The sequence below is a fragment of the Paralichthys olivaceus genome, chromosome 8 (assembly GCF_024713975.1).
Source record: "Paralichthys olivaceus isolate ysfri-2021 chromosome 8, ASM2471397v2, whole genome shotgun sequence".
NCBI lineage: Eukaryota > Metazoa > Chordata > Actinopteri > Pleuronectiformes > Paralichthyidae > Paralichthys > Paralichthys olivaceus.
The window spans coordinates 4,585,609-4,603,616 of record NC_091100.1 but is presented as its reverse complement, the minus strand read 5'-3'; the positions used below and the strand labels follow the sequence as shown (position 1 = coordinate 4,603,616).

The following is an 18,008-nucleotide window of genomic DNA, read 5'->3' as shown; positions in this document are numbered from 1 at the left end:
AAAACCAAGATCCATGATCCTGTGGAGGATGCAGTTTCTATGCTGTATCATTTTAAATGAACCAAAACAACTGAAGCCGTGTTGTACAGAGCAGCTGCCTCCGCACTGAACGTTACCACCTTCATGAAGGAAGCTTTTATCACCTCTGACAGATGTTTTCATCTGCGTTCCTGTGTTAGTTTGCAGGATCTTAGATTGCCAGCAGAACCAGGAAATGTTTCTGACTTCCTTTACCATGGCGAGATAAAGCGTCTGCAACTTTTCGATTCAGAAATAATAAATTAATCTTGACGGGAAAAAAAAATCCTACCATGTTTAAAGAACGGAATTTATGAGATTTATGGGAAGTTTGGTGCGGGGCAAAATAAAAACGTGGATCTGCAGAATTTGAATGTGCTCTATACGAGGGGACCGATGGAGCTCTGCAGTGTCTAGTTGCATTTGCTGTAGTGGGATTAATCTAATAATCTCTCTGATTTCATAATTTCCTAAAAAGTTGAGCTGAAACAAAAACTCAATTGGCAACAATTTCAGTTACTCATCAATTATCTACTCAAAAATATCAAGTGTCAACTTTTCCTGGTTCTCTGCTCATATTACAGGATTTTAATCACTAAAATCTTAGATTTGTTAGATGCTTCAGAGAAATACAGAAGCTGAAGCTGCATAAAAAACAAAATAACAGTTTTAACAGTAAAATACCAAAACCTTTATTTGCTTCAGAAATCTTAAAATTGTTCTTTCTTTTTTTCTTGTGTTTTATTTATTGGCAGCACTTCAGTTTTCTTCTTTTTTTTTAAAAATACTACCAATATATTTAGTTTGAAGTTTCACTGCTTCCGTAGAAACGATAAGGTGATGTCACCTTTTGAAAAAATAAGATTCAAGATTCAAGATTACAACCAGCACGTTGTAGGAAATCTAATGGTAACATCACATGTTCAATTAACTTAACACCTAACACGTGAGTTTCTCTCTCACACACACACAAAACATTTCCATCTTAAGACTATTTAAGAATTTGGAATGTCACATGAAAATAACAGCAAATAAATACAAAATTCAATCTGCAGATGTAACCAGCAACATGCCAACAATTCCACATGTGAAAAAAATACTGTTCCGTCAAACTGGGCTCGTGTGCAGAATCTAACATCAGGCAGCAATCGCAAAAACAGAAAACACACCATCGCATAATACTGAAAACCAGAATCAGGTACAATCAGGGATGGACATTAACATCTGTAACTTCCCACATGTGAAAAACCTTTTTAGAGCAACGTGTCTTTTTTAAGATCAGCTCCTGGTCCTGGCCCCCAACAAAATGTCATATTTCAGTAAATATGAATATTTGCTTGTTGTGGTGGTCGTTTACCTCGTGATGATCGACTCCAGATGTGGTCACTTGTTTCCCACCTTTGAGTTCATCTTTTCTTTCAAAATCTAGGTTTAAGTTCCTCTACAAAGTTTTTTTTTTTTAATAAATTCCAGCGTGAAGCTTTCAGTGGTCGATCAGAGAGTTCCAGTCTGGGAAGTTGTCGATGTCTCCGGTCTCGTTCAGCAGCTGGTCTCCGTGTGTCAGTGTCAGCTTGTAGCGCAGACGCACCCGACGCTGAAGAAAGGAAGAAAAAGAAAAGACGTCGTTATCGTGGGAAACAAAAGCGCGAATTTCTTATGAATACAGATTTCAATAAAATCTAAAATCTGAATCAAACATAAAAACCAAAGACTGAAAACATTTTGAGGGTTTAAGCTTCACGTGTTACCGAGTTGCAGCAGTTTCTGGGAAATTTGTTTCCTCGTAAATCAAATTTAATCTTGCAGAAACGTAATGATTCATATATAAAACAAAAACTAACATGATTCTACTTCTCTGCAGATTGAAATAAGTCACAATCATGTAAAGAAATAAAGAAATCTCCTGTTCACATACTGCATATTAAATCTATTTTCTTATATTGATATTCCATGTTTACTCATTTATTACTTTTTGTTTTTACAGTCCCCTTTGTATCAGGGAAAATTCCGCCACTGTGGGACTAACAGTCTGGTACCTTCTGAGGATTGGCCAGCAGGAGGACCTGGGAGGTGGCAGGCGGAGGCAGGAGGGGGTTGTATGGAGGGAGGTGCGTCCCAGAGGCAGGTTGAAGTTTCACCAACATGGTCTGCAGGACACAGACACAGCACAAGTGTTAATAACTCACAGAGTCTCTGTTCTTCTCACCCGTCGTGCTGCACCTTCTCTGTAAAGTCCGAAGTGGAGGCCGGTCTCCAGCAGAGAGCACCAGTATCACATCAAGATGAAATGATGTCGATAAACTGTCCATACACATTGAGAAGTATATATATGTGTGTATATATACACATCACAGTCATCACAGTCTTAAACCTGCTGATGTGAAACTTTAATGTGAAACCACACCACTGTGACCAGAGTGTGTTACCTTGGGAACAGCAGCTTGAAACAGGAAGTCTCTAACGTCGAGGGTGGACGTGTTCACGGCGGAGATGACGACCACAGCGACACCCGGATGACCCACCGGAGAGTTTCTGGCAAAATGAAGAGAGATGTGGACGCCGCCCTGATCGAATAAAGTGATCGGCTCCAGCTGACCTGAGACGAGATTACATCACCGCAGATGATTAGGAACACTATGTTACAAATAAACGCAAAAATCCATATGAGTTATAATTTGATGATGTTCGTAGACGAACTGGATTTGATGGTGTCCATTGGCACGAAGACGTGTTTCAGTAGCAGTGGAGGACAAACTGTCTCTGCGGACACTTCAGTTGGTGTCTTGTAATTTGATCCTGAGCCACTGAACTGTTGATTTTGAGAGAAAGACCTGACGGGGAAAGAGAAAGAGTCAATTCTCTGATGGAAAATAAATCAAGGAGAGAAGAGACACGTTCTAAAAATGCCAAATGTTTTATTTACAGGAAAATCAAGCAGAAGCAGAGTGTGTGTGTTTGTGATGGTGAACGTCCTGATCTAAAACTAATTCCCCTCACGTCTATGAGGACGTCAGAACTCTCCAGTCTACATCCTCACCAAGTGTTTGTCCCGTTCGATCCGATGCTGCTGCCTCCACATCCTCGAGCTCTCAGCAGAGGTCCTCTCCCTCCGCTCTGCTCGGCGTTCCTCTTCTGAACATCTTCATTAAGCTGACGGACGATAAACTGTGTTATCGTCTCCTCCAGATAAAATCTTCATTCATAAACTGTCAACTTAAAGCTCACCTGCATCACTTCCTCATAATACGACTTCGTGGTCTCCTGTTTCGAGGCCTTTTTATCAAACTCTGTAATCAGGAGACAAAACGTCAGGAATCATTTTCAAAAGTCTCCCTGAGAACAAACGAGAAGGAGGCTCGACTGGAGCGTTACCTGAGTCCGAGGAGTCGGGTACAGGGTGTGAGGTGTTGTCCAGGTGAGAGGAGAGATACAGAGGAGAAGAGTCAAAGGACGGAGGTGAATCAGATTTTCTGTGAGTCTGAGGAGAATCCAGAGCCGACAGGTCGATGAGGTGGTAACATTTAATCTCTCTGGGACTCGGAGGAGCTGGAGGAGCAAGAAGAAGAAGAAGAAGAAGAAGAAGAAGAAGAAGCATCAAATACCAGCAGAACGAAGGAGACGAACAAACAAACACAAGGTCAAAGTCTTTTCCTGGACGAGACCTACCGCTGTTTTTACTCCTCGCTTCTTCTTCGCTTCTTCTCTCTCTTCCACCGTTGGACTCTCTTTTCCCCACCTGGTCTTTGTAGGCGTTAACTACGAGCGTAAGATCGTCGTTGGCCGCCAGGACCTGCGCCAGAGCAGCGTCGTCGTCCGTCGTGTCGCTGGCCAGACGGAACAGGCTGGGCCTCAGCCGGTCACAGCGCTCGTACAAGGCCTGCGGTGGAGAGAGGGACGGACACAGCGTGAGGTCGCTGCTGGGTTCACCCGAAAAAACATTGAGCCTGAAGCTGGTTTAATGTTGAATCTGTTACTGATCTGGTTAGAAGTTAGATCTACGAGAGGAGACTTTGTCGAAACCTTGAGTGAAGTATTTATTCTGATATGAGAAACAATAACAGGTTCCTGTGAAAGTAGAACAAGTTATTTCATTGGTCGAAATAGAATCAAATAAAATAAAGATGAATAAATAGAATAAACATAGAATAAAATAAGTATAATGAGAGTATTTTATTTATATTTTTAATTTATAATATTTATTTATATGTTAGAGAAGATTTGATATCTTAACGTATTCATTATAAATGTGTGATGCACAAAACAGAGTTTCCGACTGTTTCTGCTGATGAAGCAGGGCGGAGCAGACAGGAAGTTCATGTCAGATGGAGTCGATGCTGCTTTGATAATCAAATATTTGAGTGTGAATTATTTTTCAGGGGGGGGGGGGTTAGGTTTTTAACTCATCTCAGTGACTTCGTGTTATTTTCAGCTGCAGGTTTGATACTAAAAGTGTAAAAGCATCGATAGCAACAAAAGAAAGTGCAGGATGAAAATGCAGCACTGGAGCAGAAGAACTGTTTGACTCATTTGATTATTTAGCGCCGCGCAGTAAATCAGAGCCTGACTGACGCCGGCTCGGTGGACCAACCTTCATGTCGTCACTGGGCGGTAACGAGGTTCCTGTAATGTTCTGCTTCAGGAGCTCCCTGAGCTGCCTGGTGCTGCTCTCCACCTCCTTCAGAGTAGATTCACGCTTCAGGGCTTTCTCTGCCTTTTCCTGTTCCTACAACACACGCGCACACACACACACAATTATAATCAACACACACAATTATTACAGCAAACATGTCCGTCGGCACGGCAGCTCCTCACCTCCTTTATGGTGCTTTTAATGAGTCTGTTTGCAGTTTCCAGGTCTTCAGGACGAGCACTTTTCAGTAATCTGGCTAAGAGCTGATGACACAGACACACACGTGATGAAACTTTACATGAGCAGACGTCTCACACACACACACACATACGCACACACACGCACACACACCTTGGCCTTGTCCTCCTGGTCGAAAACAGACTCTGTGGATCTTTGTGGTGGAGGAGCCATGATCAGTGTGTCTGGTAGTTTGGGATCTTCCTTCACGATACCTGAAACAACAAAAGAAAGTTAAGATGATTTTAGAAAAAGGACAAAACCCTCAATGTGTATAAAAAATTCTCATGCGCAGATTTTGAAAAGGTGTTTCTGTCTCTGACCTTGTGTCTTCAGCATGTTGTACGCTTCCTGAATCTTAGGTTCGTCTTTGAGCCACAGCGTCCAGCCGTAGAGAACCTCCGTCACTCGGTCTTTTACTTTCTGAGGAGTCCACGCACCAAAGTACTGCTCGGACGAGATCATCGGGTCAGTCACACCCGTGTTATTCCTCAGAAAGACGTTTTCAAACATGAAAGCTGATACCACCACATCTGTTAAAGGCTCACATCGGCTGATTTTTATGGATTCATTGTTCGGGGTCTAATTCTCTGTGTGACGCACTTTGTAACTTTAATACAATGATTGATTATAATATGATAAAACAGACATTTCAGTTCATGTGTGTAATGTGTGTTTTGGGCCCTGGAGTTGATATTAATATCCAGACTTCCCTTTTTTAAAACATTGTCAGATAAATTCACAAAATCAAAACGATAAATCCTTTAATTTTAACTTTAACTGCAAAGAGACTGTTTGGATTAAATTAGGAACAACTTAAAAAAATCCACATATTACATGTTTCCTTTTGCTTCCAGCTGCTCAGAACATCTGTCTCTCAGTGACTAACGGTACCTTTGGGGTTAGGACTTTGATGAGCTCATTGAGAAACCGAAACTTGGCCGCCTCGCTGTGGAACCTCTTCCCACAATTGTTCATGCACGCCTCAAGAACCTGGCAAACAGAACAGATCACCAGCTTTAACAAGGGGAGGAAATAAACAAAAACACAAAGAGCAAGAGAGAGAGAACGGATTCTGTGGCTGCACGAGTGTGGTTCTCCACCTCTGAACTTCACATGACGCGAGGCACATGAACATCAAGACGCTTCTTCTGAGGGGCGTTTCTAAGTGTAACACTGCAGCTCTCTTCGATGCACAGAAAACGAGGTGTCACGGCAGATTTAAATGCAGATAAAAACTCCTCATGTCTCCATGTGACAACGGTTGGTCACAGACGCACTCACACGATCTCTTTCTACCGGAGCTCAAACAAAGACATTGTTTGTTTGTTTTTCGCGGTGAATCTGAGTCGTGACAAAGAGCACGAAATAATAACTGTCGTAAACTGTGAAGCTGACAAAGGACGATAAGATTAGTTAACAGATAAAAATACACAGAGTACTGTAGATCACAGGTATTTCAGGGTGATTACTTACAGTGAGCGCCTGCAGAGCCTCTCTCTCCTGTGGGGACTGGATCTTATGAGCGAGAAGACTGATGGCTACCTGAGGCCTGGAAATCAAATTAAAAAATCCCGTTAAAATGTCTGAAAACGTCTAAAACCTGAGATGATTTTATGTCAACAGCAAAAGACGAACTTTTCACAAGCCGGAGCAAAGAGAGTAAGTAATTTTAGACAATGTGAAGCTTTACTGAGCAGAGGAAATGGGTCAAAGGGGTAAAAGGTGCTGGAGTCTCCCCTGACTGTTGCACAATGTTGTCACTGAGAAGCTGTGGATGTGAAGCAACTCTTTCTCAAACACCACACTTGTGCAAATGAGAGTTAGAGGAGCAAGCTGCTGCTGAAACTTTCATTCACAATCAAAATCTATGTGGAAACACATGCAGGACTGCGTGAGTGAAAATAAAGACACATCTGGTTTTTAGTGGGTGTTAACACCAGGTCTGAAGTTCAGGCAGGGATGCACTGACAGAGTTTCTTCAAGTTTCAACAAGTTCAATTTACGACTGAATCGAATTTAAGATCTATGTCGTCAGGTATGAAGGAACATCAAGGTCCCAGAATCACTCACACTTCCCTTTAATCAAAGAGAAGGTGAAACAGCAGAGCAGAGACGCAACGCTATCTCAAAATCTACAGGCAGAGACAGATCCCAAACATTTCTCTTTAAAATAAAAAAGTTTTTAGGCACAGTTAAAGTAGTGTTGAATGAATGTCAACATAATTAAGAACTACCTAAACATTTTTATCTACTAGTATGAAATATTTTAACATATTTAAAACTTTCTAAGGCCTGAAACTCTGTTGATTGAATTTTTAGACGCTGCAGAAACTCTGACTGAGCTCTGATCGCTCGACGTGTTCTGAGAAGCACGAGGACACATTCTTTCATCGGTGTGAACGCAACAGTGTCCTGGGTCAAGTATGAGGGACGTCCTGCTCAACGTCTCAGACCCACTTCTTCCCATACACTGGTTTAATCATGTGACACAGAATCAAACTGACCAACACTTTTCATTTCAACTAATTTCATAGGAAAGCACTGCTCACTGTCTCTATTTCTACACACACACACAGAGTCATCCCATCTGTAAACATGTTAGAACCAGGTCTGAACTGTGTCTGATGTCTTCTTACCCATCAGCCTCCTGGTTGACGAGCTGGTAGAAGCCCTGGATGCAGTCCCACCTGTCCCCCTGGTTTTCCTGGTCTGTGGCCTGGTCTGGAACAAACAGGTCCACAAAAGAATCTCGTGTCAAACTCAAGATCGGACAGAACCAAACAGAACCTCGAGTGAGATTAAAGACAAAGTAAAAACAAACATGGCAAATGGGTCAACTGTGTATTTTGAGAGATACATCGTGTTTTTCTACTCAAGTTAAAAAAGTACAAACTTCTTCGATTCATCATTTTTGAAATATATCTGCCATCGTGAACGCGCCCTGCAGGAGCGCAGACGCAGCACACGGCTCGGGCACGCGCGCGGGTAAAAAAAAAAAAAAGAAGCAAACTTCCTGTTCCAGTTTAAACTTTTTTGCATCAAGTGAAAATGATTTTTTAAAACTTTATCCGCACGTGCGTGATAAAGTCGTCAAAGACAACGTGAAGCTCCTCGTTATAACGTCACTCTGACCGGTGGACGTCCGGATGATCACGTGTCGCTAAAAGGTTAAAAATCATCATAAACAACACGTGAACTTTTCTCAGGTTCCAGTTTCACTCACTGAGAAAAGAGTCCAAAGTTTCTGATCCGGCTCCGGTCGCCATCACCGTCCCGTCCCGAGCTGCTCCGCCGCTCACACTGCGTCTCTCCGGGAAGCGGAGGTGTCAAACTGCCGCTGTCACTGCGGAGACATGTGACACTCACGCCCCGTCACACTCCTGACACGACAACACAACCCCCAACAGTCACAGACACACTACATCCACAATATATATATCAACACAACCCCCAACATCCACAGACACACTAATACTACAATATATATAACAACACAACCCCCAACAGTCACAGACACACTACATCCACAATATATATAACAACACAACCCCCAACAGCCACAGACACACTACATCTACAATATATATAACAACACAACCCCCAACAGCCACAGACACACTACATCCACAATATATATAACAACACAACCCCCAACAGCCACAGACACACTACATCTACAATATATATATCAACACAACCCCCAACATCCACAGACACACTAATACTACAATATATATATCAACACAACCCCCAACACCCACAGACACACTACATCTACAATATCAATATCAACTCACCAGTGAGCTCCTTCTAAAAGTTGATATGCGTTTCTAATTACATTCAATTATTTATTTTTTTATACTGTCAAATTCTATTCTCATATTGAAGTTGACTGTTGACTATGATTTGTTAACAGGGTTGGTCGGTGGCTTCACTTTTCGTATGAAGCGTCGTAGAAGTGATAAAGAAAAGTTAAAACAATTGCTGAGATTAATAGGTAGCCCTTCCTATGACTCAGTAACAATGAAGTAGCTCTCAGTTTCAAAAAGGTTGGTGACCTCTGATATACATCAACACAACCCCCAACAGCCACTCTGCATCTACTCTCTCTCTGTCTGTCGTTTTGTTTCTTGTGTGTGTCTGTACTGCAGCTTTGCCTCTCTCTCCACAGTCATCGTGCTTCTTTGTGGTTGTTTCTTGTCTCTTTGAGGCCGCTTTGCATCTCTCCTCATGGAAATGTTTGATTAAGCCGTCTTTGCATCTCTCTCTCTCTCTTTTTATGATCATTTTGTTTCTTGTGTGTCTTTAGTGCAGCTTTGCATCTCTCTCCATTATCATTTTGTTTCTACTTGGTGGTTTTGTGTCTCGTGGTAATTATTAGACTCTTCAGGATCATTCTGTTTTTCTCCGTGTTCACGTCCTTCTGGATGTTTTGTGTCTTTACTGCCAGTTTGTGTCACGTTTTTTTGTGTCTCTGGTCGTCTTGTGTCTAACTGAGGTAGTTTTGTGTATCTTGTTCTGCATCTTGTTGTATGGATTTCTTTGTAGTAATTTTGCGTCTCTAAATTGTGGCTATATTCTTGTTGTGTACTTGCTTCCGTGAGGGGAGGACCGTGGTTTCAGGAAAACCACAAGGTTTGAAGAGTCCGACGAAAATCCTATGAATACCATCAGCAGACGATTCGCAAAGACAAGTATTGACCTGCCTCACGACAAGAAAATGAGTCAATACATCTGTAAACTGGAGTCCGTTAAGAATATTACACCGCAAGATGATTTGCATACAAAAACACCGAGGTACTTCCCATCCCAGAGTGACTGGTGTCACCTGGACCTGTTAGAAGTTTCCCAGCAGCCAAGAAAACAAACAGACTGAGTGTTTAATATCAGTTTTCAACTCTTTTATAAAATATTTATAATAATTCAAGTATTTTTTTCCCACTGATTCCAGCTGGGTGCAGTTCATTCTGAATGGGGCTTTGGTGGAATCAGTGTGAGGTTTAAACAGAAGTTCTTGTCATCTGGTTCACGTCGGGCCGTGAGGTGACAGCTGTGCAGCCTTTTAACTCGTCTCTGAAAGCAGCAGCAGTTTCTGGAAGCGATGGCTGATCTCCGCAGGCCCCAAAGACACCATCATCTCCGCCACGCTGGGACCTTGCTGCAGGACAGAGGGGAACCGGAGATCGGGGGTCAGTGAAGTAACGCTCGCCACGACAGGCCGCGACGCAACAGACTGTAACGTCTATGAAACGCAATCACAAACTACTTCCTCTTTCCACAGTGCTGCAGAGTTACTGTGGTGACCGAGGCACTGGAGTCGTTACTAACATTTTAAAGATAGATAAGAGATTAGAGGTAGAGATTAAACTTCTCAGGTCATGGGTGCACATAAAATGGGACATGTGTAATTTTAAAAGTCCAGCAGAAACTTGCAAAAGAAAAAAAAAAGTCAGTTGGTTGAGTTTGAAAAATTCAAATGAAAAGCAGAAATGAAAGTTTCCAAGTGAGCTGTAAAAATAATGAGAGGATGTTATTAGTTCCTCTGACACGAATCAAAAAGTGCAGGTGTGTAAGATTTAGTTTCATCTAAGTTATTAATTGTGGTTTTCTTCACGGTGGAATGGATCTTTATATTTAAAAACTTTATATTTACATGGGGGGGGGGGGGGGGGGGTCCTTTCTGTTGAGGCAGCCATGTTTTTTTACATTAGTCCAGACTGGACAAACTAAAACTTTTTTAAGTTTTTATGACAACTGAAGTTCACCACAGGTTATCTTTCATGTTGGGAAGGGGAGGGTGAGGTGAAGGATTCCAGCTGCAACGTGCATCTTCACCTCTAGATGTCACTAAATTCTACACACTGTACCTTTAAGTCAGATAAACGAGAACTAAGCAAACGTGAGAAAAACAAACATGGTAATCTTGCTTTGGTTTGTTTGTTCAGGAGAACGTTAGTAAATCTCAGTGAGACACAGAGGCGGAAACTTTTTTTGTGGTGTGATTTCACTTTTGGTCACTTTTAGATTAGACAGTCCATTTATTTATATGAAAGACAAATCCCATGAAAAAAAAGAGAAACGTCTAAAAAAACCTAAACCAGATGTCACCAAAAATCTTAATTACTATCAGTATGAGAATGATTCCTCAGGTACCTGCAGTCCGCTGAGAGCCAGACGTAGCAGCTTCATCACTTCTCTGTACTTTGTGGCTTTGGTCTGTTTGGACAAACGCTTCAGATCTGTGCTGAGCTGATCCAGAGTCAGCTGCTGCCCTCGCTCTTCTATTAATCTGAAAGCACAGACACAAGTCAACGTTCACAATCCAGCTCAAACACTGTCGTTACAGAAGAATAGTGAAGCACGGTCATGAGCTGATGATGGCGCGTACTTCAGCATTAACAAGGCGATGTGCGGAGCTTCTGCTGTGAGTGCTGCGACCTGCTGGCTGGTGAAGGAAGGACGAACCCACAGGTAGGAATAATTAGGACTTACAAGCTCCTTCAGGGAGGTTATGTGACCCTGCAGAGGAGGGAGAGAATAGTTTCAGTATTACAGGACAGACAGACGGACGAGGGGACAGTACTGAGGACAGAAAATATGTGACCACATCTGATCACCAGAAAGAGGAAAAGATTAAATCTAAATCTTTGGAGGGAAACACAGAAGATGTTCTGCAAATTCAGACTATTTGAAATAAACATTTATTAACAACAACATATAAAATGTCCAGAGCAACAACTTGCTGACTTTTATATGTCACTAAAAACTTTTATGAGCAGAGGATTTGAAGTCATTCCTCTTCAGGTTACCTTACGGAGATGCAGCACCCGCCTGATATAATCCTCATGCAGGACTTCCTCCTCCTGGATCTCTGCCCTGTGCGCCTCCCGGACTTGCCGCTGCAGATCTTTTATCAGCAACACGCACTGATCCTCGTCTTCAATACGCTGCTGCAAGTGGATTCTGTCGCAATTGGAGACATCGCTGATGTGAATTAAAACTCATCTGTCACAGAAAAACCATCTTAAAAGGCATTAGACAGATATATAGATTTAAAACAGACAAGAGTACATTGAGGGACAGACGGTTTCTGACTTGCCTGTTGAACTCTGGTAGATTTTCCAGGTCTAACAAAGCAGAATGAGTTGTGATCTTTGAGGGATTAAACTGGGAGATCAGCTCGTCTATCCTCCTCCCCATTTGATTGGCTGAAAGGAAATATGACAACTTTAAATGCACGCAAATCTGATGACAGCAAAACGTGCAGAGCTGATTTCAGAAGATCTCCAGGTGAAACCTTGAATGCAGTTTAAGCAACTATATATATATTATCTATGTTTTAACTTTCCCTCTCTGATAACTTCCTCGTCACTCACTGTTGAATCCTGAGCCACAGTTGGTGGTGATATCCAGCAGAGCTTCTGGCAGGACCCCGTCCCTCTGGAAGCTCTGGATGAATATGTCCCCCTGCCTCTTGGACAGTTTGCTACCGTCTTTGTTCATCAGCAGCGGCAGATGTCCAAAGGTGGGAGGTTTCCATCCAAGAGCTCGGTACATGAGGAGATGTTTGGAGGTGGAGATGAGCCACTCGGAGCCTCGCAGAACGTGGCTGATTTTCATGTGATGATCATCTACTATGTTCGCCAGGTGATAGGTGGGGAAACCGTCTGCTTTCATCACCACAGGGTCCCCCTCCACCTGCGACAGAGGACAGAGGGTTAGCGGACGCATTTTTTGAGTTTCATCTTTTTCTAGAACAGAAAAAGCCATGATTGCAATATCAAAATAAAATTAAATGAGTAATTGTGAAAGGCAAAAATTCATTTAAAGCACTTGCAGTTATCTGAGAAACTAGGGAATCAATAGTCTTTTCTACTAACCTGATGGGAGACGCTAACCCTACATCAGTAAGTGTGACTGCCACTAAATTAAAGAGACAATACACATTTAGATGCTGCATATTCAAAACTGTGCTATCACCAGAAACCTGACCTGAGCCACTTCGTGACGATTCCATCCAAAGACCAGATCCTGAAAAGACTCGACGCCGGCTTCCAGACGAAACCTGATCACATGTGATGTTCCCTGATCCAGCTTCTCCTGGACCTGGTCGGCCCGAAGGTGACGACACCTGTTGTCATACCTGCACAAGACAGAATGAAGATCTTAAAGCAACACTATATAAGTTTCACTGAGCACCAGTGCCCCCTGCAGCCACACAGGGCGATTCATTCAGATGGAATTAGTCACCGTGGAGTCTGTCCACTCCTCAAAGCCTCTTTTCTCAGTAGCTCCAGTCTCTGCGGGCTGCAGAAGCAGTAGTAGGCGTGACCGCTCCGGACGAGCTGCTGGGCCGTTTGACTGTACAGGTCTAATCTGTGAGACTGCAGATATGGACCGAGCGGCCCGCCTCGACGAGGACTCTCATCTGGAGGAACACCTGGCAGACGTGGACACGGTGACACGTGAAATGAACAAACCTTTCTAACACTGATGATCCTCACAGTGATAATCCATCTCCTAATAAACTTTATAGCGATGATTCTTAATCACAGTGTCTCCTACCAGCCCACTCCAGCATGTCCTCTATGGATTCAGCTGCTCCCAGGACCAGTCGGCTCTGATCCGTGTCCTCCAGTCGCAGAATGAACGCACCTGCGTACTTCTTTGCAAAGATGTAGTTGTAGAGAGCAGTGCGGAGGCCTCCGAGGTGTAAGAAGCCTGCAGCACAGAGCATCATGGTCATTGGAACATCACACTGCTGAATAAAGAATATCTAAAAAAGACAATATTGGCTAATCTCACTTGAAACAAACATAAAAAAACATTCATGCACTGCTGGTTTGTTGCTGGTTCTGCATGGTTAAAGCTAAAGCAGCATTTTAGACGGTTAGTGTTTATGAGGAGGCGGAGGAAAGACACAAAAATGGTGTGTCTGTGTCTCTTTGTCGCTTCTTTGTGAATCTTTGTGCTCGTTTTGCAGTTCGTTTGCATCTTCGTGATCAGTTTAAGGTTGTTTGTCACTTTGTTGGGATTTTCCATCTCTTTATAATCGCACTCTCCCTTCAGCTGTCTTCATCCATATTATTTCTATTCGACTTCGGTCCAGATCCAGGATTTTTTCCTCACTTTCTTTAATATTGCAGGATTTTACATCACTTTCACAGTTTGAAAGAATACGAGGCAAATTCAGGGAACTGATATCTATGAGTGTTGGAGGCAGATGTACCGTTCTAGTTTGAAGTGGTTTTGAACGTCTCTGTGGTAGTTTTGCATCTTCAGTTGACATTATGAGTGTCTCTGTGGTTGACAAGTGTCTTTGTGGTCAACTTGTGTCTCTTGACAGAGCTCTTTCCCTTTCAACAATCATCAACACTTTACACGTCGGCCCACGAGGTCAGGAGAACTTTTGGTCCCTTCCTAACATGCTGAGAGTAATAATACGGTTTTCCAAGGTCGAAATAAAACCTGGGAACATTAATAGATCAACACAAAACCTTCGCAGCGTTACAACAAGAGGTGTAAATAATCCAAAACATGGATGAAATCAAACACGCATATGAACATATGGTCAAAAAAAACAAAACAAGACAGGACTGATGTTACTTTGGAAATATTCCTCAGGTGGTTTATTTGATTCTGTGAAGTTACAGGCTCAAGTTACTGTAAATTAAATAATAGATGAAATGTTAGTGGCTGACTTCATGTTGGGGGGGGGGGGGGCTATGAGAGGCTGTGTTTGATTTGAGGTGAGAATGATGAAAACTTCTGTCTGATTAAAAATGAAACTTTAATATCTGCAAACTTTTGTCCATTGTGGGACGAACAAAGAATTATCTTGGAAAATAAAACTCAGAGACAGGAGCTGGGGGGTCGTACCTGTGGGACTGGGGGCGAAGCGGACCCTCACCTCCCCCTGAACCTGAACCGAGGAGCAGCATCTTCTACCGGGGGCGTCCACCTGACTCAGCCCCACCACCTCCGTCCGGCTCAGGTGACACCACCGACACGACCTCCGCAGCAGAACCGACATGATGACAACACGCTGCGGTCACAGGACACGAGCCTGAGGACGGCTAGCGGCTCCTCATGTCCCCGGAGAGAAACACGAGGACGAAACTTCTCCGGGAAAAGAAGAAGGAGAAAGTTTTCAACACGTGTCTGAATGTTTGGACTCAAACACGTTTCAGTTCATTGAGGACCTGACTCTTCCTCGAACCCGGAAGAAGACCGGAAGAAGAAGTGAGCGAGCGAAAAGCCCACACTGCCACCCAGCGGACATTATTATTACTAACTTCTGATTTCCTTCGAGCAGCAGAAACACACTGTAAATAATCACAGCCATAAAAATGTAATCAATATTAAAACAATATGAATGTAATGAATAACAACACAATATGAATAATCAAAGCAATATACATTTTATCAATAGAAAAATAATACAATTAATAATATCTAAATAAATTAAATCAAGAGAAAAATGATAGAAATAATCATACAAATTTAATCAAGAGCAAAACAATTAAAATATATATACGTTTATATATGTCACAAACAATACCATTCAGTCTGCATAATATTTTCTGTGGCTCTGGAGAATTTTGTCGAGTGTCCCTCATGAGGAGACAGCAATGACGACCTAAGCCCTGGTGAAGACTGGGAGGTGGCTTCAGGCTTTGGGCTGAAAGATGGTGGACCACAGGTCTTGTGTTTGTGATGAAACTGATGATTCACAGTCCGACAGACTTAATAAAACCTGCAGGAAATGTAGAAGTTTACACTAACAGAAGAGAAAAGAAATGTCTGAAAGGTGATAGCTCTGTAATTTGAGTCCCTGCTGGGAAGCAGACAGAGAATTAGCTCAAGGAAGTGTAGCCGAGGTTGTCGAGGGAAAATATCATGTGATGTTGAGAACTGTGAAAACATGGATCAACCTCTCGCCAAGTCATGTTTTCACATCCCATGAGTCATTTCCTCTATAAGCAATTAAACCTCTGCTACATGATTCATTAGAATGTTTATGAAAATAAATAAATACTTACACGCTGGGGACATGTCAGCTTTGGTTTTCTGTCAAAGGGAAAGAATATAATGTTTCTCTTCATTTCACATCATATTTCACATATTGTTCACACAAAGTAAATTCTTTAAGTTACATCACAGCTACTCACACAAAGGTTAAACACAGGTTTCTGTACATTTGCTCAATATCGTTCCAAATATAATATTTCTGCATGTGTAACTGAAGCGACTGTTAAAGAATTATAACCATACCTCATTTTTAAGATCAAATCTCCTGTGAGAATGATTTCAGACTTGTAATTGATCCCATGATCTCTGAAGTGCATGTATCACTGTGACACACAGTAACCTCTGAGTCATCTGAGTCGAGCAGCACCCGTGGAACAACCATCTCTTCTTTATCAAACCGTGAATAAACAAGTTCACACGTTCCTGTCGTATCATTTTGCGGTTCAGTTCTTTGTCAGTGAACCTTTAAACTGGAAGAGTCAAACTCTAAAATACTGAATTCACTTTGTCTCAGTTCAACAAACCAGTCGAACCTGATGTGCGTGTGAAGGCCATGGTGTTGTGTGTTTGCGTTTGTGAGTGTGTGGTTCAGGTATTGCTCATATTGTGGGGGCCTAAATCTGTCTAGTCAAGTTATGGGAACTTGTCTTCCTTAAAGGGACAAAAGACAAGTCTTCCTAACTTGAATCATTACATTTCAAGGAGAAGACATGTTTTAAGGTTTGGTCTTGGTGAAGGTTAGTCAAGTAGTAACCATGTTTAAGATTATAGGGGAAATCTCCAGGAAATCAGTGTGAGTCATTGTACTGTCACGTGAAGTCACAGAGACACGACTGTGTGTGTGTGTGTGTGTGTGTGTGTGTGTGTGTGTGTGTGTGTGTGTGTGTGTGTGTGTGCACGTACATGCACATAAATACCAAAGTGTCAGAGTTGGGAATGGCTTGTTCTCGGACTCTTTCATCACACTGACTTTGACAATTAACTTACATTTTTTAAATTCCTGAAATACACAGAGAAATAAATAAAACAATAAACTAGATAAAATAATAATAATAATTAGGTTAATGCATCACATAAAAACACACATTCACTCAATGAAGCATCTCACACGGACGTGAGTTAAACACAACATGATTGTTCGTCTCAAACTCAGAGTTGAAATTGTTTCATAAAGGCTTTTACATCAGAAACAAACACCAGAGAGGTGTAACCTGCTCGACGTGAATCGGATGTAACTTTACACCTCGTGGCTCTTTCTTGCTTTTTCTTTCCCACAGGTGTTCGTACACACACACACACACGAGCCGAGCGAACATACAGGTATATTCAACAACATGAATTTAAAAAGCAACACTCGTGAACACATAAACGCAGCAGTTGCAGAGAGGTCCAGGCCAGAAGTAGGCGTGCAGGCCTCGTCCGCCATCGTCCCCTGTGCTGTCATCACAGGACAACACGCCCTCCGACACTTCACCTGCACCTGTGTCTCAGGTGTCAGGATAGAGAGAGAGAGAGAGAGAGAGAGAGACTCACACCAGCACTTACAGCACCTGACAGACTCCAGCTACACACAAGATTTGGTAAGAGACTCAGCTTTGATTTCATGTCACTGTCTGGTTTTACTTCCATGTTAGATTTGTTTCTGCCACCGGAGCAGCAGCTTTTAAATGTATCTCCGTGCGTACATGTCTGCTCACAGCGACTGGTTTGTGATATTACTTTATATGAAGAACAATGGGACCTTGGTTAAATAAATGCAGCACAGGACCAGGTTTTACTGTGACGTACACAGATAAGGCTGAAAATCACTTGTATGATCACTTAAGGTACTAGAGTCTGCTCCTTGTTGTTGTGCAAGTGTGTGTCTGTTTGTGTCTAGCAACAAGCTGCCGTTTGGGGATTCCAGCAGAGGGAACAACACGTTCTGCTTCATTAAACTGGGTTACATAGAAGTGCTTATATCCTTATTATAATATAAAGTAAGAAAGAGGTTAACTTTAAAATCACCCTTTGAATAAAGAATAATGAATTAAATCACTGCTCATTCCCACAAAAAATTATATATTTCACTTTAGTAAGATGCAAAATA

General features: G+C 42.2%; 3 protein-coding genes across 3 annotated transcripts in view; 1 reads left to right on the top strand and 2 right to left on the bottom strand.

Moving 5' to 3' along the window:
• Nucleotides 1-685: 685 nt before the first annotated feature.
• Nucleotides 686-8,397, bottom strand: LOC109643547 (ADP-ribosylation factor-binding protein GGA1-like). The gene is made up of 16 exons (XM_069529968.1): nt 8,112-8,397; nt 7,525-7,609; nt 6,362-6,437; nt 5,780-5,878; nt 5,209-5,332; nt 5,000-5,100; nt 4,831-4,911; nt 4,607-4,741; nt 3,685-3,895; nt 3,391-3,564; nt 3,244-3,305; nt 3,056-3,168; nt 2,716-2,849; nt 2,445-2,614; nt 2,055-2,165; nt 686-1,612 (listed from the first exon to the last, which is right to left on the bottom strand). The coding sequence occupies exons 1-16, from the start codon at nt 8,152-8,154 to the stop codon at nt 1,502-1,504; spliced, it is 1,830 nt and encodes a 609-aa protein (XP_069386069.1). The 5' UTR covers nt 8,155-8,397; the 3' UTR covers nt 686-1,501.
• Nucleotides 8,398-9,774: 1,377 nt separating this feature from the next.
• On the bottom strand, nt 9,775-15,147 carry ears2 (glutamyl-tRNA synthetase 2, mitochondrial). Its single transcript, XM_020108701.2, has 10 exons — nt 14,768-15,147; nt 13,454-13,609; nt 13,139-13,328; nt 12,881-13,031; nt 12,265-12,586; nt 11,988-12,096; nt 11,698-11,851; nt 11,277-11,407; nt 11,042-11,177; nt 9,775-10,046 (listed from the first exon to the last, which is right to left on the bottom strand). The coding sequence occupies exons 1-10, from the start codon at nt 14,919-14,921 to the stop codon at nt 9,951-9,953; spliced, it is 1,599 nt and encodes a 532-aa protein (XP_019964260.2). The 5' UTR covers nt 14,922-15,147; the 3' UTR covers nt 9,775-9,950.
• A 2,098-nt stretch (nt 15,148-17,245) lies between these two features.
• Nucleotides 17,246-18,008, top strand: part of mslnb (mesothelin b) — a 43,428-nt gene continuing 42,665 nt past the window's right edge. The window contains exon 1 of the mRNA XM_069529965.1: nt 17,246-17,499. The gene's annotated coding sequence lies outside the window, so the exon portion shown is untranslated. The remainder of the gene's footprint in view (nt 17,500-18,008) is intronic.

What these genes read in the sequence shown, in the direction of transcription:
- LOC109643547 (XM_069529968.1), bottom strand. Translation starts at nt 8,154, where the DNA reads ATGGCGACCGGAGCCGGATCAGAAACTTTGGACTCTTTTCTCA. An exon ending in AGCGAGGAGTAAAAACAGCG is followed by an intron (nt 3,565 to 3,684) that starts GTAGGTCTCGTC and finishes TTGCTCCTCCAG; the next exon opens with CTCCTCCGAGTCCCAGAGAG. An exon ending in TCGAACGGGACAAACACTTG is followed by an intron (nt 2,850 to 3,055) that starts GTGAGGATGTAG and finishes TTTCCCCGTCAG; the next exon opens with GTCTTTCTCTCAAAATCAAC.
- ears2 (XM_020108701.2), bottom strand. Translation starts at nt 14,921, where the DNA reads ATGTCGGTTCTGCTGCGGAGGTCGTGTCGGTGGTGTCACCTGAGCCGG. An exon ending in GGACATGCTGGAGTGGGCTG is followed by an intron (nt 13,329 to 13,453) that starts GTAGGAGACACT and finishes CACGTCTGCCAG; the next exon opens with GTGTTCCTCCAGATGAGAGT. An exon ending in ATCGCCTTGTTAATGCTGAA is followed by an intron (nt 11,178 to 11,276) that starts GTACGCGCCATC and finishes CTGTGCTTTCAG; the next exon opens with ATTAATAGAAGAGCGAGGGC.